The sequence below is a fragment of the Lithobates pipiens genome, unplaced genomic scaffold (genome assembly GCF_037356315.1).
Source record: "Lithobates pipiens isolate NorthernLeopardFrog02 unplaced genomic scaffold, aLitPip1_a1.2 Scaffold_28, whole genome shotgun sequence".
Classification (NCBI taxonomy): domain Eukaryota; kingdom Metazoa; phylum Chordata; class Amphibia; order Anura; family Ranidae; genus Lithobates; species Lithobates pipiens.
In genome coordinates, this window is record NW_027507789.1 from 52,255,458 (window position 1) to 52,269,143 (window position 13,686).

General features: G+C 43.9%; 1 protein-coding gene across 1 annotated transcript in view; it reads right to left on the bottom strand.

Annotated features, from left to right (window-relative positions):
* PLTP (phospholipid transfer protein) overlaps positions 1–13,686 on the bottom strand; it is a 110,376-nt gene that overhangs the window by 16,570 nt on the left and 80,120 nt on the right. The window contains exons 8-9 of the mRNA XM_077459232.1: positions 11,617–11,708; positions 9,452–9,628 (exon numbers count right to left, since the gene is read on the bottom strand). Coding sequence (XP_077315358.1) covers positions 9,452–9,628; positions 11,617–11,708 — 269 coding nt within the window. The remainder of the gene's footprint in view (positions 1–9,451; positions 9,629–11,616; positions 11,709–13,686) is intronic.

Below are 13,686 nucleotides of genomic sequence, written 5' to 3' on the forward strand. Positions count from 1 at the left end.
TATTTGACGGTCAGACGTCTATGGACTAAATGCAATGTTGAAATTATTGTAACTACCTCTATCTTATATGTATCACTGGGTGTTTAATTTCCTAGATATGCATCTTTTTAAACTATGTATCTTTAATAAAATATAACTTTTTTTTTTATCAATTTCAGTGTGTCTCTCCAAGTCCCTTGGGCACTGTTGTTCTATGTATCACCTTTAATGGGCATTTTTCCAAAACTCTCCCATACATTCCGGCATCACCAGCATATTGCCAGAAATCCAGAGAGTACACGCTAAAGTTTGGTGACACTTGTTTTAGGGGCAAAGTCAGGAGTATGCTTTTGGGATCACATCCCATTACGCCAAACTCTTGTAAACACTTTTAAAAATAATCGACTAGGACGCTAGCTCTGTTCATTCTTCCATACATGTAGGTCATACGCAGCCTGACTGAAAAACTCCTTAGTAGCTGACTCCCTTTCACAGTAAGCCCTTGTACACACGGTCGGATATTCCGATGGAAAATGTAGGACCGTGTTGTTGGATAATCCGACCGTGTGTGGGCTCCATCAGACTGTTTCCATCGGAGTATCCGACAGACCAAGTTTTCCAGCTGGGCTATAAAATTTTCCGACAACATGATCCGATCGGACTTTGTCCGATTGTGTGTAGAGAATTCCGATCCAACAAAGTGCCACACATGCTCAGATCAAATTCCTAGACCAAAGCTATTGGCTACTAGCCTGAACGTAGTCCCGTTGTAATGAAATTACGTTCTGAACGATCGGATTTTCCGACAACTTTGTCCGACCGTGTGTATGCAACAGTTTTGGACAAAATCCGTCAGACAAAATCCAACGGATTTGGTTGTCAGGATGTCCGGCTGTGTGTACAAGGGCTTAGACAGATGCTGATGTCAGAACTGCATCCCCATCGGCTGTGTTGGCTCGTTCAAACAGTGCTTTCTCTCTGTGGCAGCAGCGGCTAAGCTCATCCACTGAAAGCAAATGTGCAAATGCACAGCCTATATGTACAATGTTTGAATGATCCAGAGCAGCTGCTAGGTGAACATTTCAAAGATCCAACCCATCTTGCTTACCAAGGAGTTTTCTGGGTTTTTTTGGAAATGCTGTGCAGGAGAAACTATTTGAATAGTGGAGGAATGATCCTTTGAAGCTCAGCTTACTTTGCTCCCACTAATAGAGCTGCTGTTCTGTGTTTGTATTACATATTAGAAAGCTAGAAGGCTGCTTAGTCACTGCTGTGAGGAGGAACTGAGCTGCTAATATATTTTTTCAGTGTTTCTGTTGTGAACATTGAGGTTGAATTGCTTTACAGTACCTGCAGCTACAGAGGTTAGTACATGCTTGTTTTAATCACTTGCCAACCAGCGAAGTATCAATAAATCACTGCAAGGGTGATATCTTGGTCATTGCTGCAGCTTCACCGATGACCGAGATATAATTTTTTAAAGCCGGCAATGCTGAACAAAGTAAAAGTAATCTGAGTGGCTCAAGAGCCACTGGATTACCTTTACAGACAACGGAATGGGGTCCCCCCTTATGCCGACTTTACCTAGTTCTCCCAAGCAATCAGAGAGCCCGGTAAGGATGCAACCAGCAGCATGTTATTCCTCTCACTGTGTGATGTCATAAATGGGAAGTGACAAGGTTTTGGTTTGTTGTTTAAAAACAGTTACCAGCTCATACAAACATCTCATCAAATTGATCTCAGTTTGATGAGATGCTTTGGAGGACAGAGGAAAAATATGGGGTCTAGAAGACTTAAAATTTCTCCATAAAGAGGACCTGTCATGGGCCATTCTAAAACAAGGCATGTTGTTCATCCCTTGTGATAGCAATACAAGTGATTAAAAAAATTAAACAGACATTGTAAAAAAAAAAAATGAAGCGCCCCCATCCCCCCGTGCTCATACACAAATGTGAACGTGTGCCTCAGCCCTGCATGCAATGTAAACGGTGATCAAACCACACATGTAAGGTGTCCCTGCAAACATCAGAGCAAGAGCAATAATTCTAGCACCAGACCTGTCTTATGCCCTGTACACAAGGTCGGACTTTCCGATGGAAAATGTGCGATCGGATCTTGTTGTCGGAAAATCCGATCGTGTGTGGGCTCCATCAAGCATTTTCCATTGGAATTTCCGACACACAAAGTTCGTGAGCAGGATCTAAAATTTTCCGACAACAAAATTCGATCGTTTAAATTCCGATTGTGTGTAGACAATTCCGACGGACAAAGTGCCACGCATGCTCAGAATAAATTATGAGACAAAATCTATTGGCTACTGGCCCGTTTATAGTCCCGTCGTACGTATTCTACGTCACCACGTTCAGAACGATCGGATTTTCCGACAACTTTGTGCGACCGTGTGGATGCAAGACAAGTTTGGGACAAAATCTGTCGGAAAACATCCGATGGATTTTGTTGTCGGAATGTCCAAACGTGTGTACAGGCATTACTCTAAATTGGTAACCTGTAAAGGATTTTAAAGAATCAGAGATTTTTAGGTACCATCGTTTGGCGCCATTCCAAAGGTGTATGCAGTTTTAAAGCATAACATGTTTGGTATCTATTTACTTGGCATAACATCATCTTTTACGTTTTACTAAAATTCTGAAAATGTGTAGTGTTTGTGTGCACTAAAATTCAGTAAAGTGTATTTTTTTTTAAAATGCATTTGAAAAACTGCTACGCAAATACTGTGTGACATAAACATAAAATGGCATTGCCCACCATTTTATTCTTTAAGGCCTGTGCTAAAAATATATATCATGTTCGGGGGTTCTAAGTAATTTCTAACAAAAAATAGTAAAACGTTTCTTTTCTGCCAGTAAATATATTATACAGCCCACTTCCTGTTTCTTGTCTGGTAAAAAGTCTAGGCTTATGACATCATACACAGCTCTCTCTCTGTCTCACTCCTGTGAGAGTTTGCCAGGAAGGGAGGGGGGATGAATCATAAGAGGACCAATCAGAGCTGCAGAGCTGGAGGTGTGCCTCTGTGTTTGTTTAAATCCAGGAAGTGAACAGGCAGCAGCTTCAGCTGCCCACAGTTAAAATGGTTGCAGACAGACTCAGTGGAGGGAGATTTCTGCAGCATATTTGGCAAGTACAGAATCACAGTATATATAAAATAATATGCAAAGTGGGTGGAGGGAAGCTTCAGAATGGCAAAGATGTTTTTAATTACAAATTATGTGAGCAGACTGCAGTTCCTCTTTAATCTAACACTAAAAAGCATCCTATCATTAAAAAAATTGTCACCTTCTCTCTTGCCCACTACCCCTTATATATAGGAAAATAAACTGACATTACATAACATTTAATACATTTACTGTATATGTATACATCTTTAAGGATTCCTAGAATACTAAGCTGAAGAGGCAGATGAAGAGACAGCAGAGCAGTAGCAGTCTGCTTCAAGCTTCAGCTTGACTAATTTAAACTTCAAACTGGGCCTTCTTAGAGGGCATGTATCACTGAGATGAGGAATCCACTGGTGTATGTAAATTTCATCTTGCGCTATTGAGGTCTGTAACAGCTTCTTTTGTGTAAAAACAGGGTAAAAACATGAGGGTGAAAATGTTTGAAAAAGACCTGAGATTTACCTCTGCTGCCTAGAACAAATACAAATTATATACAATATTTTATATTTATGGTAAAACCCCTTCAACCAGGACAGATATGAACCACATAAACACGCTACTAGACTTACAAAATAACATAGACCTGAGATGTGCCCTGGTCTGCTGGCCGGTATACCAAAAATAGGAGGCATACCCAATATAAGTAATGGATGATTGTGGAGAGAAATGTGCTGAGGAGTGCTCTGAAAAAGGGAAATGGGAGGGAGGGTATCACGCCTAGGGTTGCCACCTTTTCTTCAAGTCAAACCCAAACACATTAGCGGCGCACAGCATTTTTGTTTTTTATAGTATAAACTTCACATATATTTAGCAATTAAATAACATTTCTAATCCTATGAAGTTAATCGCAAGTGTTCCCCTTTTACATCAGAATCCGCAGCTTTCCTCTTTTACATCTGAACTCGAATAGTTCCCTTACACTGTAAGGAGGTACTCTGCAGACTCTGATGTAAGGAAGAACTCTGGGGACTCTAACATAAGGGATGCTCTGGGAACCCTGATTTAAGGGTAGGGTGACCAGACATCCCCAGTTTCCGGGGACAGTCCCCGGATTAAGGACACTGTCCCTGGACCAAGTCTGTCCCCGGTTTTGTCCCCGGATTGTATTTGAACAGGGGCTGGGACAATTTCAAAGACAATCAGTGCAGAATTAAAAAATCTGAATTACACACCCCTGCTCCGTCGCTCCTTCTAGCTTAGGGTGTGTATTTTTTCCATTATCCGTGCCCCTTTCTGATGATCATGTGGTGGTCGGAGCGGAGGGAATATTTCTTCAGTTTCAGGTGTATGCCCATCCAGCTCCGCTCGCATGTTCTTCTGCCTTGGCTCAAGTCCCGGCCAGCCGCCTGCCTGCTTATCTCCTTGCTTTCCCTGGCAGATTGATCTTCCTCCGCTCCCCACCCAGTAGTACACGGGGCCCAAAGAGTAAGACTTGACAGGCTGTGAGGTGTGCAGCGAGTGGTGATGGGCAGAGTCACTGATTGCCGCCATTGCTAGTAAAAAAAAAATATGTCCCCGGATTTCATTTTAAAAATCTGGTCACCTTATTTAAGGGGAAACACTGAGAACTCTGCTGTAAGGGGGAACACTGTGGCTTCTGGTGTAAAGGGGAACTCTGATGTAAGGGGTGCTCTGAGAACCCTGATTTACCTTAGTGTACTCCCTCAGAGCCAGGAGGGAGGATGGTGAGCTCACTTACCCCTTAGAAGTCAGCACCACCCAGGTGTATCTCAGGCTGCTGGACTTCAAATTTCCAGCCGCCACTTTCCTTTTTTGAGGCACAGTTCTGGGGATTAGAGTGAGGACAGACACAGAGGGGTAAGGGCAGGACGGAGAGGAGCAGATCGAGCCCTCTCTCCTCTTGTGTGTGTGTGTGTGTGTGTGTGTGTGTGTGTGTGTGTGTGTGTAAGTGGGGGGGGGGGGGTTATTGTTAGTGTTGGCTTTGGGCAGTGTGAAAGAGAGTGTAACAGACACTCTCGGCTTAGACAACTGTAGCCAGCAACCCTGCTTGGAAGCCATAGTCTAGTCTGAATAATGTGTCTGGGCTTCAGGCAGTCTGAAACCCGGACACATGATTTCAAACCTGAAATGTCCGGGTGAATACTGGACAGGTGGCAACCTTAATCAGGCCCTGGAACCGACAAGGACCACAGGTGAGTGGTCTGCTTAAATACCCCTTGGACTCATCCCATAAATTTGGGCCACCCTACTGGACTTCTTATTTACCCAACAAAAAAATATATACATTTTTAAATTAATAAATGCAAGCAGAAGCCACTAAATATTTACTTTGACTTTAAAACTTTTGTTCTGAAATCACACAGGAGCTTGTCACATGACCAGCTACCTCAGAATGTGATCATATGATGTCTACTGAACAGAAAGATCAAGCAAAACAGGCAAAGATCAAACACAACCTTACACCCCAAATCATCTGACAGGCTGCCATGAGGTTCTAAAGCAGTGTTTTCTCCAGTCAAAGTAATTATTCTGAAATTTCTACTATAGTTTCTAACTTTAAAGTGGTTGCAAACCCTTACCTATACCCAGTAAAGTGACTGGCCTCAGGTGATACACAGAGATCTTTCCACATGAGTTGTACCTGTGTAACTACAGCGGTCTTTTCCCTACATCCATTCAGTGTAGAATTTACACAGGATCTCCCAACTCTGAAAATCAGGGGGCAGAGAGATTACATTACATCAGTGAGGAGAGCTCTTAGAGCTGATTGGAGGGAAAGGACACACCGCCACACAGGACACAGATACAGAGTTGAGGCTGTCAATCACAGGTTGTGCCCTTCCGTCATCATTTTTCTCCTGCTGTCAGGAAAACTCATCAGAAGTGATTCATTCAGATAGCAGAGGAACAAGGCAGTGGACAGAAATAACACTTAGTTCTCTAGATTGAGACAAGCACACCCTATACAGGAATATGCCTTGTTCATATTTCATGTCTGAGGTTTACAACCACTTTAAGGCTTTAAGGAAATATGAAGAGGAAGGGAGAGGGAACTCTGGTGTTATGAAAGATCTGCTTAAAATAAGCATTGAAACTAAAGCTGGCACAGCTTGATGTTTGGGATCCACCCACATGCCTGGACCGGCACCCAGCTAAGCCTCTCAGCGAGCTTCTGAGAACCTGAGCCAGCCGCTCTCACCCCCTCCACAGCCCAGCACTCCAGTGAGTGCAGAGGGCAGAGCAAAGAGCCGATGACTAACAGTCACCGGCTCTCTGCTCAGGAGGCACAAAGAACTGAGCAATTGGTGGTGTTTGATCACTCGGCTCTCAGTATTAGAGCCGGCAGGAGACAGATACAGCATCAGACCCATGCTGCATCCAACTAGGTAAGTATGATTCTAGAAAAAACACAAATCCCATACTTCTCTTTTAAAGAGGAAGTAAAGTCTTCCTGTTTAATTGTACTTACAGGTAAGCCTAATAAGACCAACCTGTAGGTACTGTAAATATCTCCTAAACTTGTACCGTTTAGGAGATATTTACTATATACGCCACCACCGCCAACATCGGCGCATGCGCACTGAAGAAACGGCTGATTGTGCTGTTTCTTTGGGGCCCTGTGCCATGACCGGTGGCACCCGCGCACATGTGCGGGAGTGAGGTCATTGCAGCTGTGGCCAATCATATCGCGGGGACCCACAAACCCAGAAGAAACTCTGGGGAAAATGTCAGCCGTCTCAGCGGTGTGCAGGCGCCGCTGCAATTGCTTAGTTTTAAGGTAAGTGTTTCATAATGAGCTGGTATGCTATGCATACTAGCTCATTACGCCTTTGTCTTAAAGTTGTTTTCTTTTTTTTCTTTTTTTCTTTTTTTAGGGTTTACAAGCCCCATAAGATTTTACCCTCTTCCTGACCAGAGCACTTTTTGCGATTCGGCACTGCATCACTTTAACTGACAATTGCGCAGTCGTGCGATGTTGCACCCAAACAAAATTGATATCCTTTTTTTTCCCACACATAGAGCTTTCGTTTGGTGGTATTTGATCACCTCTGCGGTTTTTATTTTTTTTGCACTATAAACAGAAAAAGAGCAGCAATTTTGAAAAAACACAATATTTTTTACTTTTTGCTATAATAAATATCCCTCAAAAATATTTTTTTTTCCTCAGTTTAGGCCGATATGTATTCTTCTATGTATTTTTGGTAAAAAAAAATGTCAATAAGCATATATTGATTGATTTGCGCAAAAGTTATAGTGTCTACAAAATAGGGGATCGTTTTTTTTTTTTTTTACTAGTAATGGTAGCAATCTGCGATTTTTATTCTAACTGTGACATTATGGCGAACACGTCGGACAATTTTGACACATTTTTGGAACCGTTGGCATTAATACAGCAATCGGTGCTAGGAAAATGCATTGATTACTGTAAAAATGTCATTTTCAATGAAGGGGTTAACACTAGGGGGTGGTCAAGGGGTTAATTGTGCTCCCCAGTGTGTGTTCTAACTGAAGGGGGAGGGGAGGGGACTGTGTATGGGAGAGGACAGATCACTGTTCTTACTCTGTATGAACAGACGATCTGTCTTCTCTCCCCTCAGAGAACCAGAAACTGAAACTGTTTACACACACAGATCCCGATTATCGGTGTGCCCCGAGCGATCTTGGGAGCCTGGTGGTGATCGTGACCGCCGGGCACCTGCATCGATTCCCCGGGCGAGCAGGGGATAGGAACAATTAGGGGGTGTTTCCAATTTAAAAATGGCCACAGAGTCCTGTTGATAAAAGGACAGCTGTACATTTGGTACAAGTTGTCCCTTAATGAATGCAGCCACCTCCCCTGAAGGCAGCCCACCTATGGGGCCATACAGTGAAGTTTGCTGGATAAAGAAAGCAGATGAGTATCAGATCAGGTGGGCTACAGTCAGAGGGAAAATTGAACCATCCATGTTTAACCATAATACAGCTGTCCTTTAACATTGTGACTTGGAAGAGAGTCTGAGCTTCCTACTATCTCTATTTATTAGACTACTGTATATTAAACTGGATCAGGCCTACACATGGGTTGCGGGCAGGGGTGTTGCTAGGTCTACAAAAGATCTGGGGCTAGAGCCCATAGCAGTGTAGTAAATAAAGTCATATGCTTGGGTGGGCATATACATGTATATACAGTAATAAACGTGTGTGTGTGTGTGTATCCCCAGAGAGCCCCCACTTACATCAGGGTGCCCAGAAAGCCCCCCCACTTACATCAGGGTCCCCAGAGAGCCCTCCCTTACATCAGGGTCCCCAGAGAGCCCCCTCCTTTACATCAGGGTCCCCAGAGAGCCCCCTCCTTTACATCAGGGTCCCCAGAGAGCCCCCTCCTTTACATCAGGGTCCCCAGAGAGCCCCCCTTTACATCAGGGTCCCCAGAGAGCCCCCCTTTACATCAGGGTCCCCAGAGAGCCCCCCCTTTCATCAGGGTCCCCAGAGAGCCCCCCCTTTCATCAGGGTCCCCAGAGAGCCCCCCCTTTCATCAGGGTCCCCAGAGAGCCCCCCCTTTCATCAGGGTCCCCAGAGAGCCCCCCCTTTCATCATGGTCCCCAGAGAGCCCCCCTTTCATCAGGGTCCCCAGAGAACCCCCCCCCTTAAAATCAGGGTCCACAGAGAACCTCCCCCCTTAAAATCAGGGTCCACAGAGAACCTCCCCCCTTAAAATCAAGGTCCACAGAGAACCTCCCCCCTTAAAATCAGGGTCCACAGAGAACCTCCCCCCTTAAAATCAGGGTCCACAGAGAACCTCCCCCCTTAAAATCAGGGTCCACAGAGAACCTCCCCCCTTAAAATCAGGGTCCACAGAGAACCTCCCCCCTTAAAATCAGGGTCCACAGAGAACCTCCCCCCTTAAAATCAGGGTCCACAGAGAACCTCCCCCCTTAAAATCAGGGTCCACAGAGAACCTCCCCCCTTAAAATCAGGGTCCACAGAGAACCTCCCCCCTTAAAATCAGGGTCCACAGAGAACCTCCCCCTTAGCAACAGGGTCCCCAGAGAGCCCCCCACTTACATCAGGGCATCAGGGCCCCCAGAGAGCTTCCCCTCCCCTTGGGGACTCCTGCAGAGACTCTGATCTATGGGCCCCAGATTCAGGGCTATAGCCCCAAAAGCCACCCCCTAGCAACGCCACTGGTTGCGGGAATACTAAAATGTCTCTTGAACAACAAACGTGCAATTGCATCTTTCTAGAGAGATTCTACTCATGTGCTCAGTGTGCAAAGCAAGTAGAACGGCCAGTAGGTGGTGATTGAAACTTTTTGTGAAATACATGAAATTATAGTACATAAGTACACTTACCTGTTCATTAGCAATTTCCAGGCTGAGCACACCCGATCGAAAGTACGCATACATTGCAGAGTCAAAGAAATACTCAGAGAGAGCAATATACACCATGCGTTCCTTCTGTTTTATGTGCAGGGTTGGAGATGTGTTAGGAATTGTGTCATTCTCTGCATTCAGGGAATAAAACATACCCTAAAGATAACAAATAATGTATGAGCATCATTAGAGTGTATGAATGTACAATCAAACACAGGAGACATTTTTAAACAATATAGTGACCCAAATTTGTTGGCAAAATGTATTTCATGAGCTGAAACTGCTGAAATCTGTGTGATGTGGTTTATTTTATTTTATTTTTATGGTTGAACTAGATGGACTTGTGTCTTTTTTCAACCTGACTAACTATGTAACTATATACAGTACAGAACAGTTACCGCAAGTTCTGCATCTCACAGATGTGAATCTAGCCTGCTACTATCCTGCACCTCTTCTTGCCAAAAACAGCCTTCATTAGCCTCATTATTTTCATAAACATTTTAGTAAGATAACACATTTAGCTAGGCTCACACTAACCCATTCTCAGAAAATTGATCTGCGGTGGATCACTTTTTAGAGTGCGGCCAAACAGCTGCTGTGAGGCATTCAGGAGACACTCCTGCTGCCTCCTGAATGTGTAATTTCTTTATTTTTTGCTAAATGGCAATTTACAATGGGACTAATGCACCACAACCACAAATCAGTCACTTTCTGTAAACTAAAACAAAAAATATTTCAGCGTTAATAAAGTCAATGAAATGGTGAACAAACAATACCACAATGTGCAAGTGAAATCCAAAAAATAATGGAATGATGAGTAAAGTTCATACAATGGTGCAAAAAAATAATAATTAACAGATGATGTGCGTGGTCCAGCAGGGTAGGGAACCTTGGCTCTCCAGCTGTTTTGAAACTACAAATCCCATCATGCCTCCTGCCTCTAGGAGCCATGCCTGTGATTGTTAGGGTCTTGCAATGTCTCATGGGACTTGTAGTTTCAAAACAGCTGGAGAGCCGAGGTTCCCTACCCCTTACTAGCTCCGCCATCACAGATCTTTCCAGGAAAAGATGATTTCAATGGAAGGCAAATGGACGTAGGGCAAATGATGTGTCTCATATATATAAATGAAGGAAAACATTCACATAGCTTAGTAACGTAAACACTTCTCTGCTGCCACTTCCAGCAATGTCTCCTCTCTACTTCCTCCCGAGGAACTTACTTGCTGTAAACTGTAGCATGGCCCTGTGGGTTTGAATGGGCCACCAGTGGTGCTGTCTGTCAACTCAAGATGTGGTGTTAGATTTGTCCCAGCCATTAAGGCAAAGCAAAAGGGTCACAGCATATGAACAGCCCCCTCCAGGCTTTAGGTGAGTGGTCATGGGGGTTTTAAAACCCATGCCTCAAATGTCTGTTTTATTGCTCCCTGGCTTCCGGTGTGAAAGAGGCCTTAAAGCAACAATACACACATAACTATCACACAAAAAAAGGAAAAGTAAAGAAAACAAAGTCAATTTAACCTAATAAGCTCGATGATCAAAACTTATGCCACGTACACACAATCGGAATTTCGGCCAGCAAAAGACCGATGAGAGCTTTTCATCGGAAAATGCGACCGTGTGTAGGCTCCATCGGAATTTATCTGGCTGAATTGCCGCCAGCAAAAATTTGAGAGTATGTTCTCAATTTTTCAGACGGAAAAAGTTTCTATCGGAAATTCCGATCGTCTGTAGCAATTCCGACTCGCAAAATTCCTACGCATGCTCGGAAACAATTCGACACATGCTCGGAAGCATTGAACTTGATTTTTTCTCGGCTCGTCATAGTGTTGTATGTCACTGCTTTCTTGACAGTCGGAATTTGGTGTGACCGTGTGTAGGCAAGACAGCTTGAGCGGAATTCCGTCGGGAAAACCATCAGAGCTTTTTCCGACCATAATTCCGATCGTGTGTACGCGGCATGAAAGTTTTTGTTTCAGCAAAACATAACTGAAGGCAAGATTGATAAATTTACCAAATACATTCCACTCATCTGTTTTGGATAACCGTAGTCTATATCTTCCCCTATTTCGGCTACAGCACACTGACTGACCTCAACGTAACATTGTTGTGAAAACATCATTGCACAGATTAGAGATTTCACTTACCCTGAAATCCATATCCATACTGTCCTCAGACACAAGAGGCTGACTCATCAGGGAATAGTCTATGCCTATGTAATCGTCTACTGGATTCTTCACTGGAATGATAGAGAGAATCATTATTAATAGGTAAAGAACTCAATATGCCTATACACAGGTTAAGTCCACCTCACCCATTATTTTGATAAGGAAATAAAAACGTGTGGGACTTTGTGTGAGGCATAGGACAATTGGACAGTTCCCAACCTCCTCATCCATTATTTTGTGAACCATAGTGGGCATGAATCCCTCTCCCAGATCCCAACCCTACTGCCAGAGCAAGGCCACAGAATGTATTGTAGCTGGAAATTATTATTTTATACTGATGGCAAAAATAAGTTACAGAATGAAAATGGTTTGATCAATTATAGCTGCTGCCAGTAAGTCAATAGGCTGGTTGTACCCAAGTCAATCGTTTGATCGACTTGGGTACAATCAGCCTGCCCATACATGGTTCCAAATTCAGATGGTCCCTGCTGAACCAGCCAAATTTCTGTCTATGTATGGCCAACTTAACTTTCCCCCATTCTATTCAAAACCAATAGAAAAAAAAAACGGAAAATTTATATCAAATACTTACCGTAATTTTCCTTTCCTGATAGGCTCCATGGCAGCATACGTGTGGGTAGCCCCGCCTCCACGATTACCCAATAGGACCCAACTCCCATAAATCTTTGCTCCTGGCCACTATCAGTGTTCCGTAACTAGCCGACTCCAGACATTTGGGAGGGAACTCCTGCTGCCATGGAGCCTATCAGGAAAGGAAAATTACGGTAAGTATTTGATATAAATTTTCCGTTTTCCTGAAAGGCTCCATGGCAGCATACGTGTGGGAAATAACTCGCCAAACACACCCGGGTGGGCAAAATGTCGAGCAAAGAACAAAAGTTTATTTAGCATTGTCAACCGACAAAACTTGCAAACCAAAATTAACAGAAGACAGAGCCGCTGGCTCTACACAGTAATGAGAAACAAAGGTATTAATAGAAGACCAAGAGGCCGCTCTGCAAATAACTTCAGGCGCCACATGGCGAGAAGCTGCCCACGATGTTGAAATACTCCGTGTTGAATGAGCTGTTAATGCCTCAGGAGGAGCCAAGCCCTTTGCTCTGTACGCCCTCTGAATGATCTGAATGATCCAGGTAGAGATAGATCTAGCCGAAGCTTGCAATCCTTTATTCTTGCCATGAGGGAGAACAAAAAGAAATTTCGTTTGTCTAAAGGGAGCTGTGACTTCCAAATATTGTTTCAGCGCGTGTCCTACGTCCAGAGGATGAACATCCTGACTCTCTGAGTTTTTGAAAGTGGGAAGCACAATTTCCTGATTCTCATGGAAGACCGAGGTTACTTTGGGATGCGATCCCAACATGGGAATCAATACTGCCCTATCTGGAAAGAAAGTCAGAAAGGGTTCTTCCGAACCTAGATTCCTAATCTCAGAAACTCTCTTGGCTGAGGTTATAGCTACCAAGAAGATGGTCTTGAGAGTGAGATCCCTTATGGACAGAGGCTCCGTAGAATCCTTTCCAAGGTTTGAGAGAAAATCCAGCACTAAAGGGAGGTCCCATTTAGGAAACCTTGGTTTTCTTTGGGGTCTGAGCCTAGTAGCTCCCTTGAAGAATTGTTGTACCAGTGCATGGTTTGCCCAGGAAATACCCGTAAAGGCTGAAATAGCCGATACTTGGACTCTCAATGAACTGATAGCTAGAGGTAAATCAAGGCCTGTTTGAAGAAAGCTTAGTATGTCTTGTATTGTTGGAGAACTGCAAGAATTTTCTCTGGAGGACATATGGGCCGAAAACTTGGACCATATACGCTCATATACCCTATTAGTACTCCCGCGTCTGGAATTGAGAAGGGTTGGGATGACCTCTTCCGGACAACCAAGAGCTTCTAGCCTTTCCCTCTCAAAAACCATACCTTGAGGTTCAGACATGATGGGCATGGATGTAACCTTGTGCCTTGAGATAGCAAATCCGACCTGAGAGGCAGGGGAACTGGCTCTTGATAACTGAGGAGCAGCAGTAGAGGGAACCA